Genomic DNA, 15661 nt, shown 5'->3' on the forward strand with positions numbered 1-15661 from the left:
ACTAATTCTTGAGCAGTAGCCTTGTGCTCATCTGGGACATATTGGAGCAATTGCTCCATTTCGTCCCAGTGTGCTCTATCATACCTGGCTAGTAGGGCCTGGGTGTTGGCAATGCACCAATGATTCGCTGCTTGGGTGGCTACTCTTTTACCGAAGGAGTCTAACAATTTTGACTCTTTGTCTGGAGAAGGGATCCCCCGAAGTTTGTAAATTGGCCCATTTATGGGCATTAGACGACCGAAGAGCCTAGTGGTAACTGCCCTTTAATAAAAGCTGATCAGACAGGGAAGGCTTATATTTTTTGTCTATTCTGGGGGATGAGAGTACGAGCACGAACAGTCTTTGAATGTATCATCAGCATGTCTCATCACACCTTTGAGCATAGGGAGAGTCTGACTAGACCTTTGTGTGTTACTGAGTGTTTCAAATAACAAATATTCCTCTAGGGATTCCTTGTTGAATTGTACCCCATGATATTCTTCAGCTCTAGCAAGTAATTCTAGATATCCTACATTGTGGTCAGGGGAGGAAGGCTTTGCAGCGTAAATGTCTAGGTCATTGTTTGTGAGTGAATCAGTGTCGTAGTCTTTCCAAGGATCTACCGGTAAAATATTATCCCCACCATCTCCATCATCATCATCAGGTTGTGGTGGTGGAGAGTTAATTGGTGTAATAAGTAAATGTTCTAATGGTGAAGACGGCAGTGTGGAGGATTGTGGTGGAGTAGGAGGAGGAGAGGGGTTAGTACCGACATTCTTCTTCTTCAAAGGAATGTGATAATGTGTGTGTCCTCTGGCTCAGGTTTGCGCTTCTGAGGCGGTTTAGTAAGAACATGTCCTGTATTGGGATTAATATAAAGTTACTGTTGTTTTGGGTCCGATTTTGGTGGTGGGATGTCGAAAAATCGGATCCTGCAGCTTCAAAGTAACATTTTTCAGTTTCAGCATGAGGACTTCAGTGCTGGGGTGCAATGACTTCGGTTCCAAAGCTGTCTTTGGTTTCAGTGTCAAGGGTTTCGGCTCTGAAGCAGTTTTTAGCTTCGAGCCTGAAGGTTTCGGCTCGGTGCCCGACTTTGGCAGACTCGATCCCGAGTCGGAAGGCTAAACAACGTGTTTCGGTACCGAGCAGGAAGGCGGGGCGTCAGAAACATCTTCTCTGTGCAGACCGTGGCCCGAAGGCGGGGGTGGAACCGAAGCCTTTTGCTTGGTCTGAGTTGGATTTTGGGGCAAGGGTTGTTCAGTACTCAAGGGACGTTGACCTTACGGTATGTCGTCTTCCATCGCGGAGTCCGGTTCTGGAATAGATACAAGTTCTTCCTGTTGTTCTTCGTCCCCTTGTGCATCGAATTCCTCTTGCTTAGATCCTTCACCGAAAATATCCAGCGTGTATTCGATGTTTTGGCTCTGCATTTCAAGACGTCGAGCCCGACGATCGTGGAGCGTTTTCTTCGATCGAAACGATCTGCACGCGTCGCAGTCCTGTTTGTTGTGCTCCAGAGATAAGCACAAGTTGTACACTTTGTGTGAGTCGGTGCACAGATACTTCGCGTGGCACCAAGGACAGAATTTGAATGGAGTCCGTTCCATCGACTGCGAGGTGGACCGACGCGGTTAGGCCCAACGGCCTGCCCTGAGTTTTCCGATCGAAATAGAGATTTTCCTCGACCGATACGCGGAGAAGTGGGATACCCGTTCGAAAAAATACCGACGTGGGTAGAGTGGATTACGCACAGAAGTGTACCCGAAAAATGGTTTTAAACCGGAGCACAGCAATACACGTCCAAACCCGATGGCGGGAAAAAAAACAATCCAACAATGGAGTCGATGCCCATGCGCACTATCATCGAAAGGAGGAGTTACCTTACCTCGAGACTGGAAAGACTGCTTCGAAGAAAAATAACTTGCAAACATCCGGACCCAACACTAGATGGCAGGAGTATGCAAAGCATGTGATCTACAGCTCACATATCTTTAAATCTTTAACCTGAAGCAGGTGAATGTGTTCCCCTACCTAGGGATTAGTCTGTCAGCTTGTATTACTTGGAAGACAAAACTCCAGAATGAGGAATGTTCTAGCACAGAAAGGGGGAGCAATGGCACACATTGCAACAAAAAATGAAGGAGGCAACTTCACAACTCCTGCCTTGGAAGTATACAAAGCACACTGCCAGAACACTTCTCTTTATGAAGCAGAACTCTGAAACCATTCAAATCCTGCTGATCTGTCACCCTGTGAAAACTGTTCTTAGAAAGACTGCAGAAACCTTCCTGTTGTTACCCAACATTTTCTGTGATTTTGCATTTGGGAAACACTTCTCAAGGCAAACTTAAACCCCTTCTATAATGATTCAAAGTTTGGGGCACACCGGGGCTTAGCCATCTCACAGATGGACTTGGTGATGTACTTGGTTCCTCTGACAGTAGTGTTGTGGGTTGATTTAGGGTTGTTAGGAACATGTTGGGGAAAATTGTGCTTCCATGTGTTTAGGAATGTCCCATTACGGTCACGCTTGACAGTGCCCCACACAAAGTCAGCACATAAGCTATGCTCTTAGAAAAGTCAGTTTCTTAAGCCTCATCATGGTAGTTTGACCATGGTATGCCTATTGCACAAACGTATGCTGAAATTTTAGACATTTTTAGACGATCTTACCCCAGTTTTGACTAAAACTTTGTATCTCAAATTCAGGATGGGTACACTGCCACTGAACTACTTTATTTAAAACAGTAATTTTTGCCCAATGTATTAATGGCTAATACCCTAATTAAGAGTTAATAGATATTTAAAATCGGACTTTAAGACATTGAAGGCTTTAACACAAAGTGAAATGGATGCTGTTGCAGCTCATTGCATTTTTACTGCATGGCTCATGAGGGAGCAGATTGTTGGTTTGTGATACTGACTACTGTTTCAATTTTTTATGAATATTTTTATTACTATATTTGTTTTATCATTAGGAGTTTTATGGCTAGTAGAGGAAATAATCAGAAATGAGTGAAGAAACATTTGAATATAAGAGGCTTTGCAACTGTCAAGACACCATTAGCACATATAGGGCAGGTTTGTGTTTTGTCCTATTTACTGCCTGCACCCTGTATCCCGTCATTAACCTCCTTTAATACACTAGCCTTTAAATCTGATTAAAGATCTTTGCTCAAGTAAGGTTCAGAAAATTTGGGTAATTACATCCCCGCTTCCCAGTTAAGAGGGGTAAGGCAGGGGTGTGTGCTTGCCCCTACCCTGTTCTTCCTTTTCGTCAATGCTCTGATTGCCCAATTAAATGAGATAAAGGACAACCATGCGCCAAACCTGGTGCAAAGTAAAGTACCAGCAATGAGGTCTACGGATGACACCTTGCTGCTATCCAAGTCCCCTATGGGCATTCGGTGGATTCTCAACAGTTTTGCAACATTCTATAAAAACAGGCGGCTCGAGATCAACATATGGAAGACCAAATTTATGATCTTTAATCCTGCCAAAACCTCCCGCCCAAACCAAACTTTAAACAGCACCTTGCTGGAGAGGGTGACTGTTTTTTAATATCTTGTTGTCACATTAACTGGGTCATTTGAGTGGAGTCCGCAACTAGCTAAAGCAAACCTTAAGCTAGCCCACACGGTAGGTGGAATTACAATAATACATAGTAATTCCACCCATAAACTGGTCGCCCCGGTGGCTGAGATATATAAAGTGCAAGCAAGGAGTGCAGCAATGTATGGGGCCGAACTATGGGGCCACTCTCCTTCCGGTGTACTGTCCAAAACAGAGAATAATTTCATGAGACAGCTGCTGGGTCTTCCGGCAAGTACCACCCTCATCCCACTACGCTTGGATCTAGGAATCCGACACATTACTGAGGAGACTGGCCTTAGACCGATAACCTTTTGGCGCAGACTGTGGGTGACCCCAGAACTAGCAGCCTACCAGACAGAACTAAAGGAGATCTTGGGCCTTCCAGGTGTGGACAAATTACCATGGCTCAAATATATTAGGGAGGTATGCCACAGGTTAGGCATCCCAAACCTATGGAGTAACCCCGAAGCAGTCTGCCCGACAATTTCACATCTAGAACTCATTAGAGCCTGTAGATCCCTCAAACTATCTGACATCCAGGGGAACGCTAAACTTGCCCATCTAACAGCCGACTTTTTAAACATCAAAGCTGTGTACTACATCGAGCCTTTTCTGGATGATATCCAACCTACTATGGCAAGAAAGTTATACATCCAGTTTAGAATGGGGACACTGCCGCGACGTGCCTTCACCAACAAATGTACGTTTAAAAAAACAAGGGAACCCCAGTATTAAGACCCAGGGTAGTTAAGTATTTGGAAAGAACAATGGTCAGTAAGAGGCCAAAAGGGTCCTCGTGTAGCCTAGGCTACTGAAATTCCTTTAGAACAGTGTTACTCAGAGGAGTTGTGTAAGGAAAGTCCAGGCTGGACTGGTTATGCAATGTATGTAGGAACACAAGGTTTGGTCTGACATCACATTTATTAACAGCATAAACGTAGTATCATCGTATGCTTTTAAGGTAATAGTTCCAGTGCTCACACAAAAAGTGAAAGGTGCGTGAAGTGAGGGATATTCTTGACATTAAAATTTACATTGCATTGACAACAATAAAATAAAACTCCAAATTAATTAAATGCAGTAGAGGAGTTTTTGGTTGTAAAGGTCGACAGCGTTTCGATCTCAATAAAGCGCGATCATCATCAGGTCGAAACAAGTTTGTAAGCAGGCGGAATTCGGGGGGCCACAGGAAGAGGGAGACCTGTGATAAATCACGTCGTGGGGCAATCAGCCTCAGCCGAATTAAATTGTGAATCCTTTGTATGAAACTTGGGGAGCCAAACGAATCAGCAAAATCCGAGAACGGCACACAAGGTGACCGGTGGAAGCGGGAACAAATCACTGATCGGTAATTTGTTCCCGCTTCCAACGGTCGCCTTGTATGCCGTTCTCGGATTTTGCTTCGTTTGGCTCCCCAAGCTTCATACAAAGGATTCACAGTTTCATTCGGCTGAGGCTGATCGCCCCACAACGTGATTTATCACAGGTCTCCCTCTTCCTGTGGCCCCCCGTGGCCTCCCGAATTCCGCCTGCTTAACACTTGTTTCGTCCTGATGATGAGCTCGCTTTATTGAGATCGAAAGGCCGTCGACCTTTACAACCAAAAACTCCTCTACTGCATTTAATTAATTTGGAGTTTTATTTTGTTGCTGTCAATGCGATGTAAATTTTAATGTCACGAACACCCCTCACTTCACGCACCTTTCACTTTTTGAGTGAGCACTGGAACTATTACCTTAAAAGCATACGATGATACTACATTTATGCTGTTAATAAATGTGATGTCAGACCAAATCTTGTGTCCCTACATACATTGCATAACCAGTCCCGCATGGACTTTCCTTAAACAACTCCTCTGAGTAACACTGTTTTAAAGGAATTTCAGTAGCCTAGGCTACACGAGGACCCTTTTGGCCTCTTACTGACCATTGTTTACCAACAAGTGGTCAAAAGCCTCCCCCCTTGGGTACCCTGCTTGCAATTGTGTAGACGAGTCTGATATTCATGTTTTTTTCTTATGTCCTGGCTATAAAACAGCCAGACGATGTTGGCTTGTCCCACTCTGCAGAAATCTGGCGTTTAGGCAGTGTATGAAGGAATATAGAATATTAAGAACTGACACTCACCCACCCATTGTCTTCGTTGTGTCCTGATATTTGAACTCCATGTGGAATAGTCGTAGGCTGCTGTTAAACTTATTACCGCAAGCATAAAGCTCCCACAGTGTGTATGTCGTCATATCACATGTATTTTTAGCTTTTTATAACTATTTTAGCTCAATCTTAACCCTTTTTATATTTCATACAACCAAATGTTTTTAACTTAATGAAATTGGACAGTATCCAAATGATCTATGGCTACTTCTTTATTAACGATTGCGGTCGTAAGTAGGGTATCTGCTGTACTAGTTGCTGGACGTTTATAAGAAGTTGCACATTATTTTGAATCCCCCATCCCATGATGAATTTTAATGTTGTAAAAGGTCATGTTTTGTAGGTTTTTATTCCTATGTATTGCTTGTGCTTTGTGTGTTTGCTTGTATTATTCACTTTTTATGGTCTATATTGACCGAAATAACGTTTACTGAAAGGAAAGGATTAAAGATCAAGCTCCTGAACTTATACTGGAATTTATCATCTCTAGACCTTCCCATGTGCTAGGAGTTTATTATTTTTCAGATGCAGCTATTTTAAAGTTTCTGCTTCCCTCACAAACAGCAGAAGAGCCGTGGTCAAAGCACACAATTTCACAACTGTCTGCTAACAAGAGATGGCAGGGCACTGCAAAGCTACAGTCCCTCTGATACCAGCAGCTACAATCACAAAGTTTAAATTATAAAGGTGGCAGAATCACTCTAGGCTTAATGACAGCTGGCATAGAAATGTGGCACAAACTCTCTGAAACTAGGCCCTAAAGTGTGGTTGTAAAGTGCAGCCAGTCAAACATGATGTTTTTGCATGTCAGTGGCAGGCTTGGTGTGCCCTGGACTCATACAAAGAGGGTGAATAGCAGTCAAGGGCAAGCAACTCATGGCTCATCATCCTGAGGCTTACTGTAAACCTCATGCTTTTAATCTTCACATTTAGAAGGCTGCCTGTGTGACTGTCAATGTAGCACCCCTGGACCCAGATCAACTTGCTGAGCTTGACAGTTTCTTTAGCTTGCAGAGTTCAACAGACCCAGGAATCGAGGAGACTCCATCGGAATTAATAAATAATTGAGCTTAGAAGTTGAATTGAGAGGGGGAGACGAGAAAGAGAAGTGACATCTATGAGCATCAGGGGCTACCAAGAACTAACATCTGGTGTCATCACTACTACAGTGTCTATGTATGCACATGTGGAGAGTGTGTCGGTCTGTCTAGTGGGCTAGCTTTGGGCTGTTGTAGGCTTCTCCTGGTAACAGGTAGCTCCCTTCTAGCATAGCAGAATGCAACCTCTGACTTTTAACATCCATCCCCGGCTTTGAATGGTCACCCTCAACTTCAGACGAGCATCATTATATCACATTAGCACCCAGACATTTGGAGACCACCACTGGCATCCAGTGAGCAACCTTGGTGTAAGGTGGTCACCTCTTCTATCTGCTGGGCATCCATAGATTTTTTTTTTTAAGAACCAGAGGTTTGTGATGTGCATCTCCAGCTTCTGATTGGCACTTGTGGCATACATTTGCATCTCTGGTATGCAATGGAGACACATAAGCAGGTCATCAATGTGAGCAAGGGATAAGTGCGAGTACTTGAAAATGACAAGGGTATTTTTTTTATTTAGGCCAAGTCTCTTCATTTTCCACATGCTACCCTAGTTTTGTATTAATTTCCCGTAGAAGTTCATTGAGTTCTTGACTAAGCAATCCCTTTCCAACACCATAATGAAACAATTCATATATCAATAGGGTAGCATTCTGCTCTGCCCCAGGACTCTGTGTCTTGGTGGGATTTGTTAATTATTTTCATTGATTACTTGCCCAGTAAAGAACACAAGTACTTCAAATGCACCTTTTTTTTCTTTAAATTAAATTGTCCATCTGGCAATAATGTCAAAGCTTTTCAAATCTTATTGAAAGAAACCTTGTTCCTTCATCAAGGGAATGTTTGATCCTGGTGCGGTGCCTTCAATCGTCCAGTGTCTAGTGCACTGAGGTAGTATTTTCCTCTATCGAGAAAGCTAATGTACAAACAGTGGCAAGTTTGCCCACATTATTTGTAGCCCCGTGACCATCAACAGATCGACCAATGCCTTGATCAAAATTGCTGTACTGTCCATTCACAATCATTTACTCATAGTAAAGCCTATTTTCCCATGAAAGGTATGTCACCACAGAGAGAATTTATCAGTCACGCCACTTTTGGGCTTGTCCTTAAACTTGCTTGTATACTAAGAAACTACGGAATGGAGGCAGAATGGATTACCAGAACTCAAATACTAGAAAATGGATACAGTCTGCACGTTTCCCAATCAGATACTAAGACTCCAATTAAGGATCTTTACTCGTGACTCGGTTACTGCTGTTGCACTTTACCAGCAGGAGTCATGAAAAGGACATTGAATGATGGGTGCAAATATATACTGCTCCGCTGATGCACCTCATTCCGTGATCTGCAAGGCTCCTAACTAAAAGTCCACACTGGGATCTTCAGACAGCTGTCGAGGCATCCCAATTCCTGCTTTCACCACCAAATTTCTGCAGGCACTCAACAGAACACAGCTTCTCTAGAGAGGAGAGAATATTTACCCAGGGGCACAGCCTGTTAGAAGTGCACATAGACTTACACCTAATAATATCTTGATGCCACTAAGGAGGTGGCTCAGACCTAAATAGCCAACCAGCATGAAAGTTAAAATCACATTATTACTAAGCACTGACAAAGAACTCATATTTTTCAATTAAACGATTTCAATTTAAAACCACACTAAGTTCAAACAGATTTCGAATGTATGCGCTTCTGAAGAATAAATCATGAGCTACCCTGTCCAGAGGTAGAACCTGGAGCCCTACTCTAAAAGTATATTCGGTTACAAATCCATTATTCATCAGCCAGTGAAGGCCAACAGTGGCAGAAGCGTGGTGAGGTTATGCTATAAAGTATCTCGCTGGCATCTCTAAACACATGCTTTTCTGATTCCAGGTGCCTGAAAAACTAGGTTTGACATCTGGGTGGTGCCACATATGTCTAATCAGCCAGGAGGTAAGGTGGAGTATTTAAACAACACTGAACTTTGATCCCGGTAAACAACTCCTGCAACAGAGATGTTGAAATGTTTCAAAATGAAATCTTTGTATAGCTGAAATTTCCAAATTAAAAGAATTTTGAGGGTAAAAAGCAAGAAATTATCCACTGTTGAGAAGAAAACAAATGCATTCCCGATAATTAATTATACTTTTATTCCCTGTAGTTTTCTTTTTACCCCAGAATGTAAGAACAAGACAGGAGCTGTGATTTTTCACAAGTTCACTGAGAACATCCACTATCAAGCACCAAATATTTTAGGCAAACTTTAACCCCCTATCCCCCCTGCCCCCACACAAACACGCACCACATCCACCATGAATAAGACTTCCCTCAATATTTCCTATAGGGGAATCAGCTTTGCCAGCTCAAGATGCAAATGGAAGTCCTAATGAGGGAAATAAAAGAATGCAACGCTGTGCAGAATTCCGATTTGACAGCCAATTTAACCAGTTCATTCCTCCTCCTGAATTCTAATGTGATCTTTGCTTTCTTCAACAGAGGTTCAATGTTCTCTTTTATAACAAGTTGTTAGTGAAAGTACAGTGATTGTTTAAGCTTTACTAAACCACCAGGCCTGCAAGCGTTCAAACCTCTGTCAATGCACCTCAATCTATGATATGGTGAACCTCTTGGTATGCCAGTAGATCTATCTGCGGCATGACCGGTCATGGTTACCACTTTCGCGGATTCCCCATTACTATGGTAAATTTTTAGCTGTATTGGTCCTTTTCTTCTATCTACTTCAAGAAATTTCTTCCAACTGGAGATTATAAATATCTGTAAAACCTCTAAACCCAGCTTTGTAGGATGTTCTCATCAAAAAAATGGGACGATTCATGGAAGGCCAAAAAGAAAATGGGACATAAGAAGATTAAGATAAAAGTGTCAGCCCTCCTTTAAATGTTATTTAATTTTCTGACCTTTCTCCTTGCGCGTCCGGCTGTCCCCTAGGCAGGCTTTGGCACTGCCGAGAGCCACCAGCCACTTCTGTCGGTCAGCTGCATTTGTTGCCTTGAGGTAGAAATACTGCTCGCCAGGGATTACCAGGTCCACTCGTGTGGCATCAGTTGAATGTACTAAGGAGGAGAAAAGCCAGAAGCATTGAAACAATACATACATAATAATGACCATTTAGACAAAACATACCAATTGAAATTTGTCTTGTTGCTTAAATAGTAGAGTTTATTACCAAATGTGTTAGTACTCCTTCCACTACCATCAAATTCCTTTATAGTATTCGAACCTGTGAAATGGTAGATACACACATCTCTGAAGTGGGTTATTTATGTTTGTATGTATCTGTGTATGTGGAATGTCCATAGCGCGAATCTAGTCAAAAGGCAACAGAGAGCTGTACAGGGTAAATACAAGCATAAAATTAACGAGTGATAGGCTGCTGGTTTAAGGACTGTTAATGCATTGTCATATAGTGTTCTTTAAAGAGGAGAAGCTTCAGCTCTGTCCTATTTTGGAGTAACTTTGAAACGAGCTTGATTGATACAAGTATATTGTTACAGATCCTTGGTGCATAGATGGAAAAGGCCTGGAGCCTTGTTTTTTCTTTTTTACACTTCTTTGTCTGCAGTCTGATGGTGCCCTGGTGCAGGAGTGCCGAGAACTACTAGAGAAGGAGAACCTGACACCAATATAAGCAGAGGTGCTGGTAGTGATCGTGAGTGCTATCTATGATATCCTTGAGTTTTGTGCCTTTCTGAACAGAAGGAAAAGGTCACTGCCTCCATAAGCACCGGTTTGTGGCATATAGAGCTGTAGATACATACACACTACGTACTCCTGCCACCTAGAAGGCGTAGGGCTCGGACGGTTGCAGCTTGTTTTTCTTCGAAGAAGGCTTTTCAAGTCACAGGATGTACTGTGACTCCTCCCTTAGTGAACAATGCGCACGGGCACCGACACCATGTTAGATAGATTGCTTTTCACACAGCGGGTGAGAGAGTATGTATGGAGTGGCGAGTGAATGTAGCTTGGTGAGCCATGTGAGTTGTGCAGTATCAACCAGGTAATAAGATAAGAGATTGGCAGCAAACACAGGCTTCTGGGAAGGAGGGGGCGCATGTGAATCTACTGCACTACATGCTATGAACAGAAGCTTGAAGGGTTTCCAGTTCGTAGCATGTGTGGCTGTTTTACACATGCTCTACGCAGACTGTAAAGTAGTACCCTTCACAAGCAATGGCTGGTGTGAGGGCGATGCAGATGTCTGAAATACATTTCTTAAGACTGTCTGGCCAAAAAGGGTCCACTGGTGGGCAAAGATGTCCACAGAACAACATTTAGTAAAAATATAGAGGGTTGACCAGGTAGCCCTTGCATGTCAGTTAGAGGGGATATTACCCAAGAATACATGGTTGCCCCTTTCTTATGGTTAGAATGTGCCTAGGGTGCGGGGTACAGATAGGGCTCTTTGAGCTTTGTATTGGTGGGTTTGGAGGCACTTGATTATCCATCTAGCTATGCTAGCCCTAAAGATGGGAAGTCCTTTGTCACACTAGTGGAAGGGCTAGATCGTATCAAATACTACATAAAAGCCTATTTAACGTCTAAGGAATGACGGCTCTCTCCGCTAAAAGGTCTGACTGAGGAAATAAAACTGAAAACTCTACTAACTGTGGGAGAAACGTTGCATTATATCTTATAACAACCATGTCCCTGAACCAGAATGAAAGGCTTTTGTACGGTAAGTACCTGAAGCTTACTGATGCGTCGGAGGGAAGTTATGGCTACTAGGAAAGCCACCTTCCACGAAAGGAACTGAAAGGGAAAGGATTCAAAAAGTAAACCTATGAGTCTGGTGAGGACTACACATTAAGGCTTCACACAGGGTAGGGCAGAGGTCTTCAAACTTTTGTAGGTTGAGCCCCCCCCAGCGCAATTTTTTTTAGCTGTTGCCCCCCCCCCGCCCCCCCCCCCCCCCCCCACACCTGACAAAAATTTCTGGAATCTGGTACATTACATAATCGACCGCCGCGCGCATATCAATGGGCCATATCCAGCAAATAATGTTCAACACAATAAGAGTGTTTAGTAAAGTGCAGGTTTGTGAGTGGGTGTGCTGAAATGACAGATTATTACACAGCTCAAACCACCATTTCCTAGATAAAATATGCGCAAATTGTTTTTACTAGGATGCTTTGTTTTACACATGACATTGATTGATAACACCACCAACATAGATGTGATGGGCGTGCCTGTTTTTCGCCACAGACGGTCAATCTGTGGATGGATTTTTGCTATCGCCATCCTCAGGTTGTGCTCCACATCCAGGGGCGGATCTACAAGGCACTTCCGAAGCACAGGGATGCGACATATTTACAAGAATATGACGCATCTCTGTGCTTCCCCTTGCGCACATACTGCAGCAATGCGCTAGCGTAGGCATCCTTGCACCATGGTGCAAGGATGCCTGCGTCGTGGGGAGATTGTTTATGTGCAGGAAGGTGCCCCTTCCTGCACAAAAACAATCACTACAGGCATTTCCCTCTTTCAATGCATGCTGTAGAATGCAGCACACATTGAAAGAGGGAAAAATGAGGAGAAATGAAAACATTTCTCCTCCTTGCGCCTCGCTAAGCCACCTCTAGGGTGGCGTAGCATTCAGACGCATTTCCAGATTTACGATTCCTCGTAAATCTCGAGATGTGTCTTGTTCCATGGGTGTTGCGTGGGAACGCCCACAGCAATACCCATGGAACAACCCTTCAACACAAAGTGCTGCTTGTGAAGGGGCCGTATTTACAAGGAGAGGAAAAGTCATGCAGGGTGGCTTTTCCCGTCCTTGTAAATATGGAAGAGCCCCCTGCGCCACCAGTACGTCACGAAAAGTGATCTGCCCCCTAGTCTTTAATAGCGCAAGTGCTGAGAACCCAATCTCACATAAATAGGACGAGCTGAAATGCAAGAGAGTTTTGATAGCATTTTCTCTCAAAGCTGAATACTCTGCAGACATTTTCAGCCAAGACAGAGACTATAAGGGAGACAGTGTTGTCAGATTTTTCGAGCACTCCCTAGCTCAGAGCTGGTACACGAGAAACAAATCTTCTCTAGAAATCATTAACAAACGTTTTAGGCAGCATTATAATAGGATAATTGCCCACCTACCTGTTATGGACCCGAAGACTGAGTTGAAAGTCCACAGAGAGGGCGTTGAACGAGCACCTAATTGAGAATTCCTAAGTAGTACGATAAGTTGCTTGCCTGAAGCAGTTGGGGTTAAGGACACGTCTGGCTTATTTTTTTAAAAAATAGAACTAATAATAAATGAATGATGTCTATTTTACTTCAGAGCAATGTTGTCTGACAAACTTTGTGGTGGCAGGGACATGTTAAGGATTTTGGGTGCCCTGGGCCAAAACTAATTTGGGGGCCCCTGTTCAGTACAGCTTTGAGTCTAAATGATTTACTTTCAGCTCAGCCTTACCCTCTTTAGCCAGGCTACTAAAGGTGCACATTTTATTAATCGGCGGATTCCACCGTCCTCGGACCGGTACTCCCGGCTCGCAGTAGCCCGATTGCCTCGCCAATTTTGCCGCCCTCCCAAGTGGATTAACCCCTGACGGTTTTGGTTCCCGTGGCTTGGCTCAGCTCCACTGCACTGCCAGTGAGCCCTTTTCAAACCCCTTGGTTTCCCCACCCCATGACAGGAATCTATGACTGTCTTCACACAGTTTAGCCACACTTGTCCTTGCCCCCGGATGAGCCCTGCTTAATTTCAGCCGGCCACCTGGCCTTGCTCCTGCGGACAGTGGGCAATTTCTTATGCTCAGGCCAGCCAATCATTCTTGTCCTGATGATGATCCTAGTATTGTAGACAGGATCGAAACGTCGTCGACCCAAGTTAACAACTTGCACATTAAGCCAGTGTGTTAAAAAAGTGCAATAGTTGTTACTCAAAAAGCTTCTAACATTGAATTTGTAAAAAAGCTCATTACGTCTTGCCTGAAATGCCCCCTTGTATGTAATTGTTTTATATGTATTGTCTTCTTTTCTCCCCAAAGGATACAGGACTGTGTCCCACAATTAGTATGTTATTGTAATTGTTATTTTTACATTCTAGAAATAAATAGGGTTGTCCGGCTGGACACCCCATAATTTAATATAGCTTCGATTCTGGACTATATTTATCCCAAGTGTATTTTCCCTCTTTCCAAGGACCACTGTTTCCTTTAAAAAATACTAACGGTGCACAGGCACTATGGTTGAAATTCTAAAAGTGTTTACATCTAATATGCATAGATAGTGATGTGTGTTTTCACTGTTGTAACAAAGCAGCAGCCCACTAATTTTACAGCGAATAATATCTGTGACATTCTTCAATTTCTCATATGTGAGGACCCGCTTGGATCTAAAATAAACTTTTTTATGGTTGTTGCTTCAAACAAACATTTCTCTGCAAATAGTAATAGACTCCTTACATCAATCACATTCAAAAGAAATAAAACAAAATGGTATTTACAAGAATCTGTTTAGGAATTATTCCAGGCCATCTGGGCAAAAACAGAGCTGTCTATCAAGGGGCCCCCTGGAAAGCTGGATTGCAGTGCATGTAAATGTGTCCTTTTGTAGTTTAGGACGAAAATCTTGATGGGGCACGACATGCCCATACTCGTGTACAGGAGCGCTACTAGACCCGAACTTCGGGTGGGGGCTAACATTCCCCGCCAGGGCTGGCCCAAGCACTTGTTGCACACAGTGCAACAGTCTTTTTTTGGTGCCCCTTCCCACATTTCCTCCTTCTCAATGAATTCCCTCACTACCACTCACCAACGATTCACCTCATCTCTCTTCATTTTGTAATAGCGCTACTCATTGTTTACTCACACTCAGTTCTGTGATCTGCATGGTGCACATTCTATGGAGCAGGCACATTAACCCTCTGCGCTGTGTGGGTGGCAGGAGTGCTCATGTGAGTGCACAGGGAGCCATGCAACAGTTTGCGAGTAGGGTAAGAGGAGTGACTGCAGGGTGAGCGAGGTGACCATATGAATTTGGGTGCAGATATAAGTGCAGAGTGGGACGAATGAATGAATGGTTAGTGGTGGGCTTATTTGAGTGAGATTGCAGGTTGAGCAGTGAGGGGGACACGCGAGTGAAGTGTCACTTGAGGGCAGGTTGAGTAGTGTGCTCGTGTAATTGCAGGGTGAGGTACAGGGTGAACAGTGCAAGTGAATTGTGAGTGCAGAGGGATCACTGTGAGTGCAGGGTAAGTGGGTGAATGGTGTGAGTGCATGGAGAGCAGTGTGAGTGCAGGGTGAGCGTGAAAGTGAAGGGCGAGAATGAGGAGCGAGTTGTCTGAATGCAAGGTGCATTCCCCGACATTTGAAGTAACTCAGAATGTTATTGATGGCAGCACAGGGTTTTTAAAGTGTTAAACTATTGATAATATCGCAGTAACTAGGGATCAGGGTGGAGGAAATAAATAATGTGGTGATCCTGCAACAAACTCCAGGTCTTGTGATTAGGGTTGCCAGCTCATTATTTTGATGTCCCAGGCGGTGCAAAAATAAGCAGTCACCTAAAGCTGTATTGTCAGTACTTGTACATGCATACTTTGAACAGCAAATAGAAATAGAAATAACTTTTACTTGTGTTCTAGGGCTACCTGAATAATCTATGGCTGATAATAAAAGGGAACATGCTTCTTTATTTACAGACAAGCAACTTGCAGTCTGTTTAAAAGAACACATGGCTAGCTGGCATTCTGCGCGCCTGCCTGTGTAGTTTTAAAATAAACTTGGTCTCCTTTCGGGGAAGAGCTAACCCTCCCAGGAGGGGGTTAATTCCAGACATGCCAACACTCCCGATTCAGGCGGGAGACTACCGATTTCATGGCTA

At 43.6% G+C, this 15661-nt stretch overlaps 1 protein-coding gene across 3 annotated transcripts in view; it reads right to left on the bottom strand.

Moving 5' to 3' along the window:
* Positions 1–15661, bottom strand: part of LOC146856521 (pleckstrin homology domain-containing family A member 3-like) — a 125737-nt gene that overhangs the window by 82487 nt on the left and 27589 nt on the right. For all 3 annotated transcript variants that reach the window (XM_085654692.1, XM_085654691.1, XM_085654693.1), the window contains exon 3: positions 9730–9885. In XM_085654692.1, coding sequence (XP_085510818.1) covers positions 9730–9885 — 156 coding nt within the window. The remainder of the gene's footprint in view (positions 1–9729; positions 9886–15661) is intronic.

The sequence above is a fragment of the Triturus cristatus genome, chromosome 4_1 (genome assembly GCF_964204655.1).
Source record: "Triturus cristatus chromosome 4_1, aTriCri1.1, whole genome shotgun sequence".
NCBI classification, from domain to species: Eukaryota; Metazoa; Chordata; class Amphibia; order Caudata; family Salamandridae; genus Triturus; species Triturus cristatus.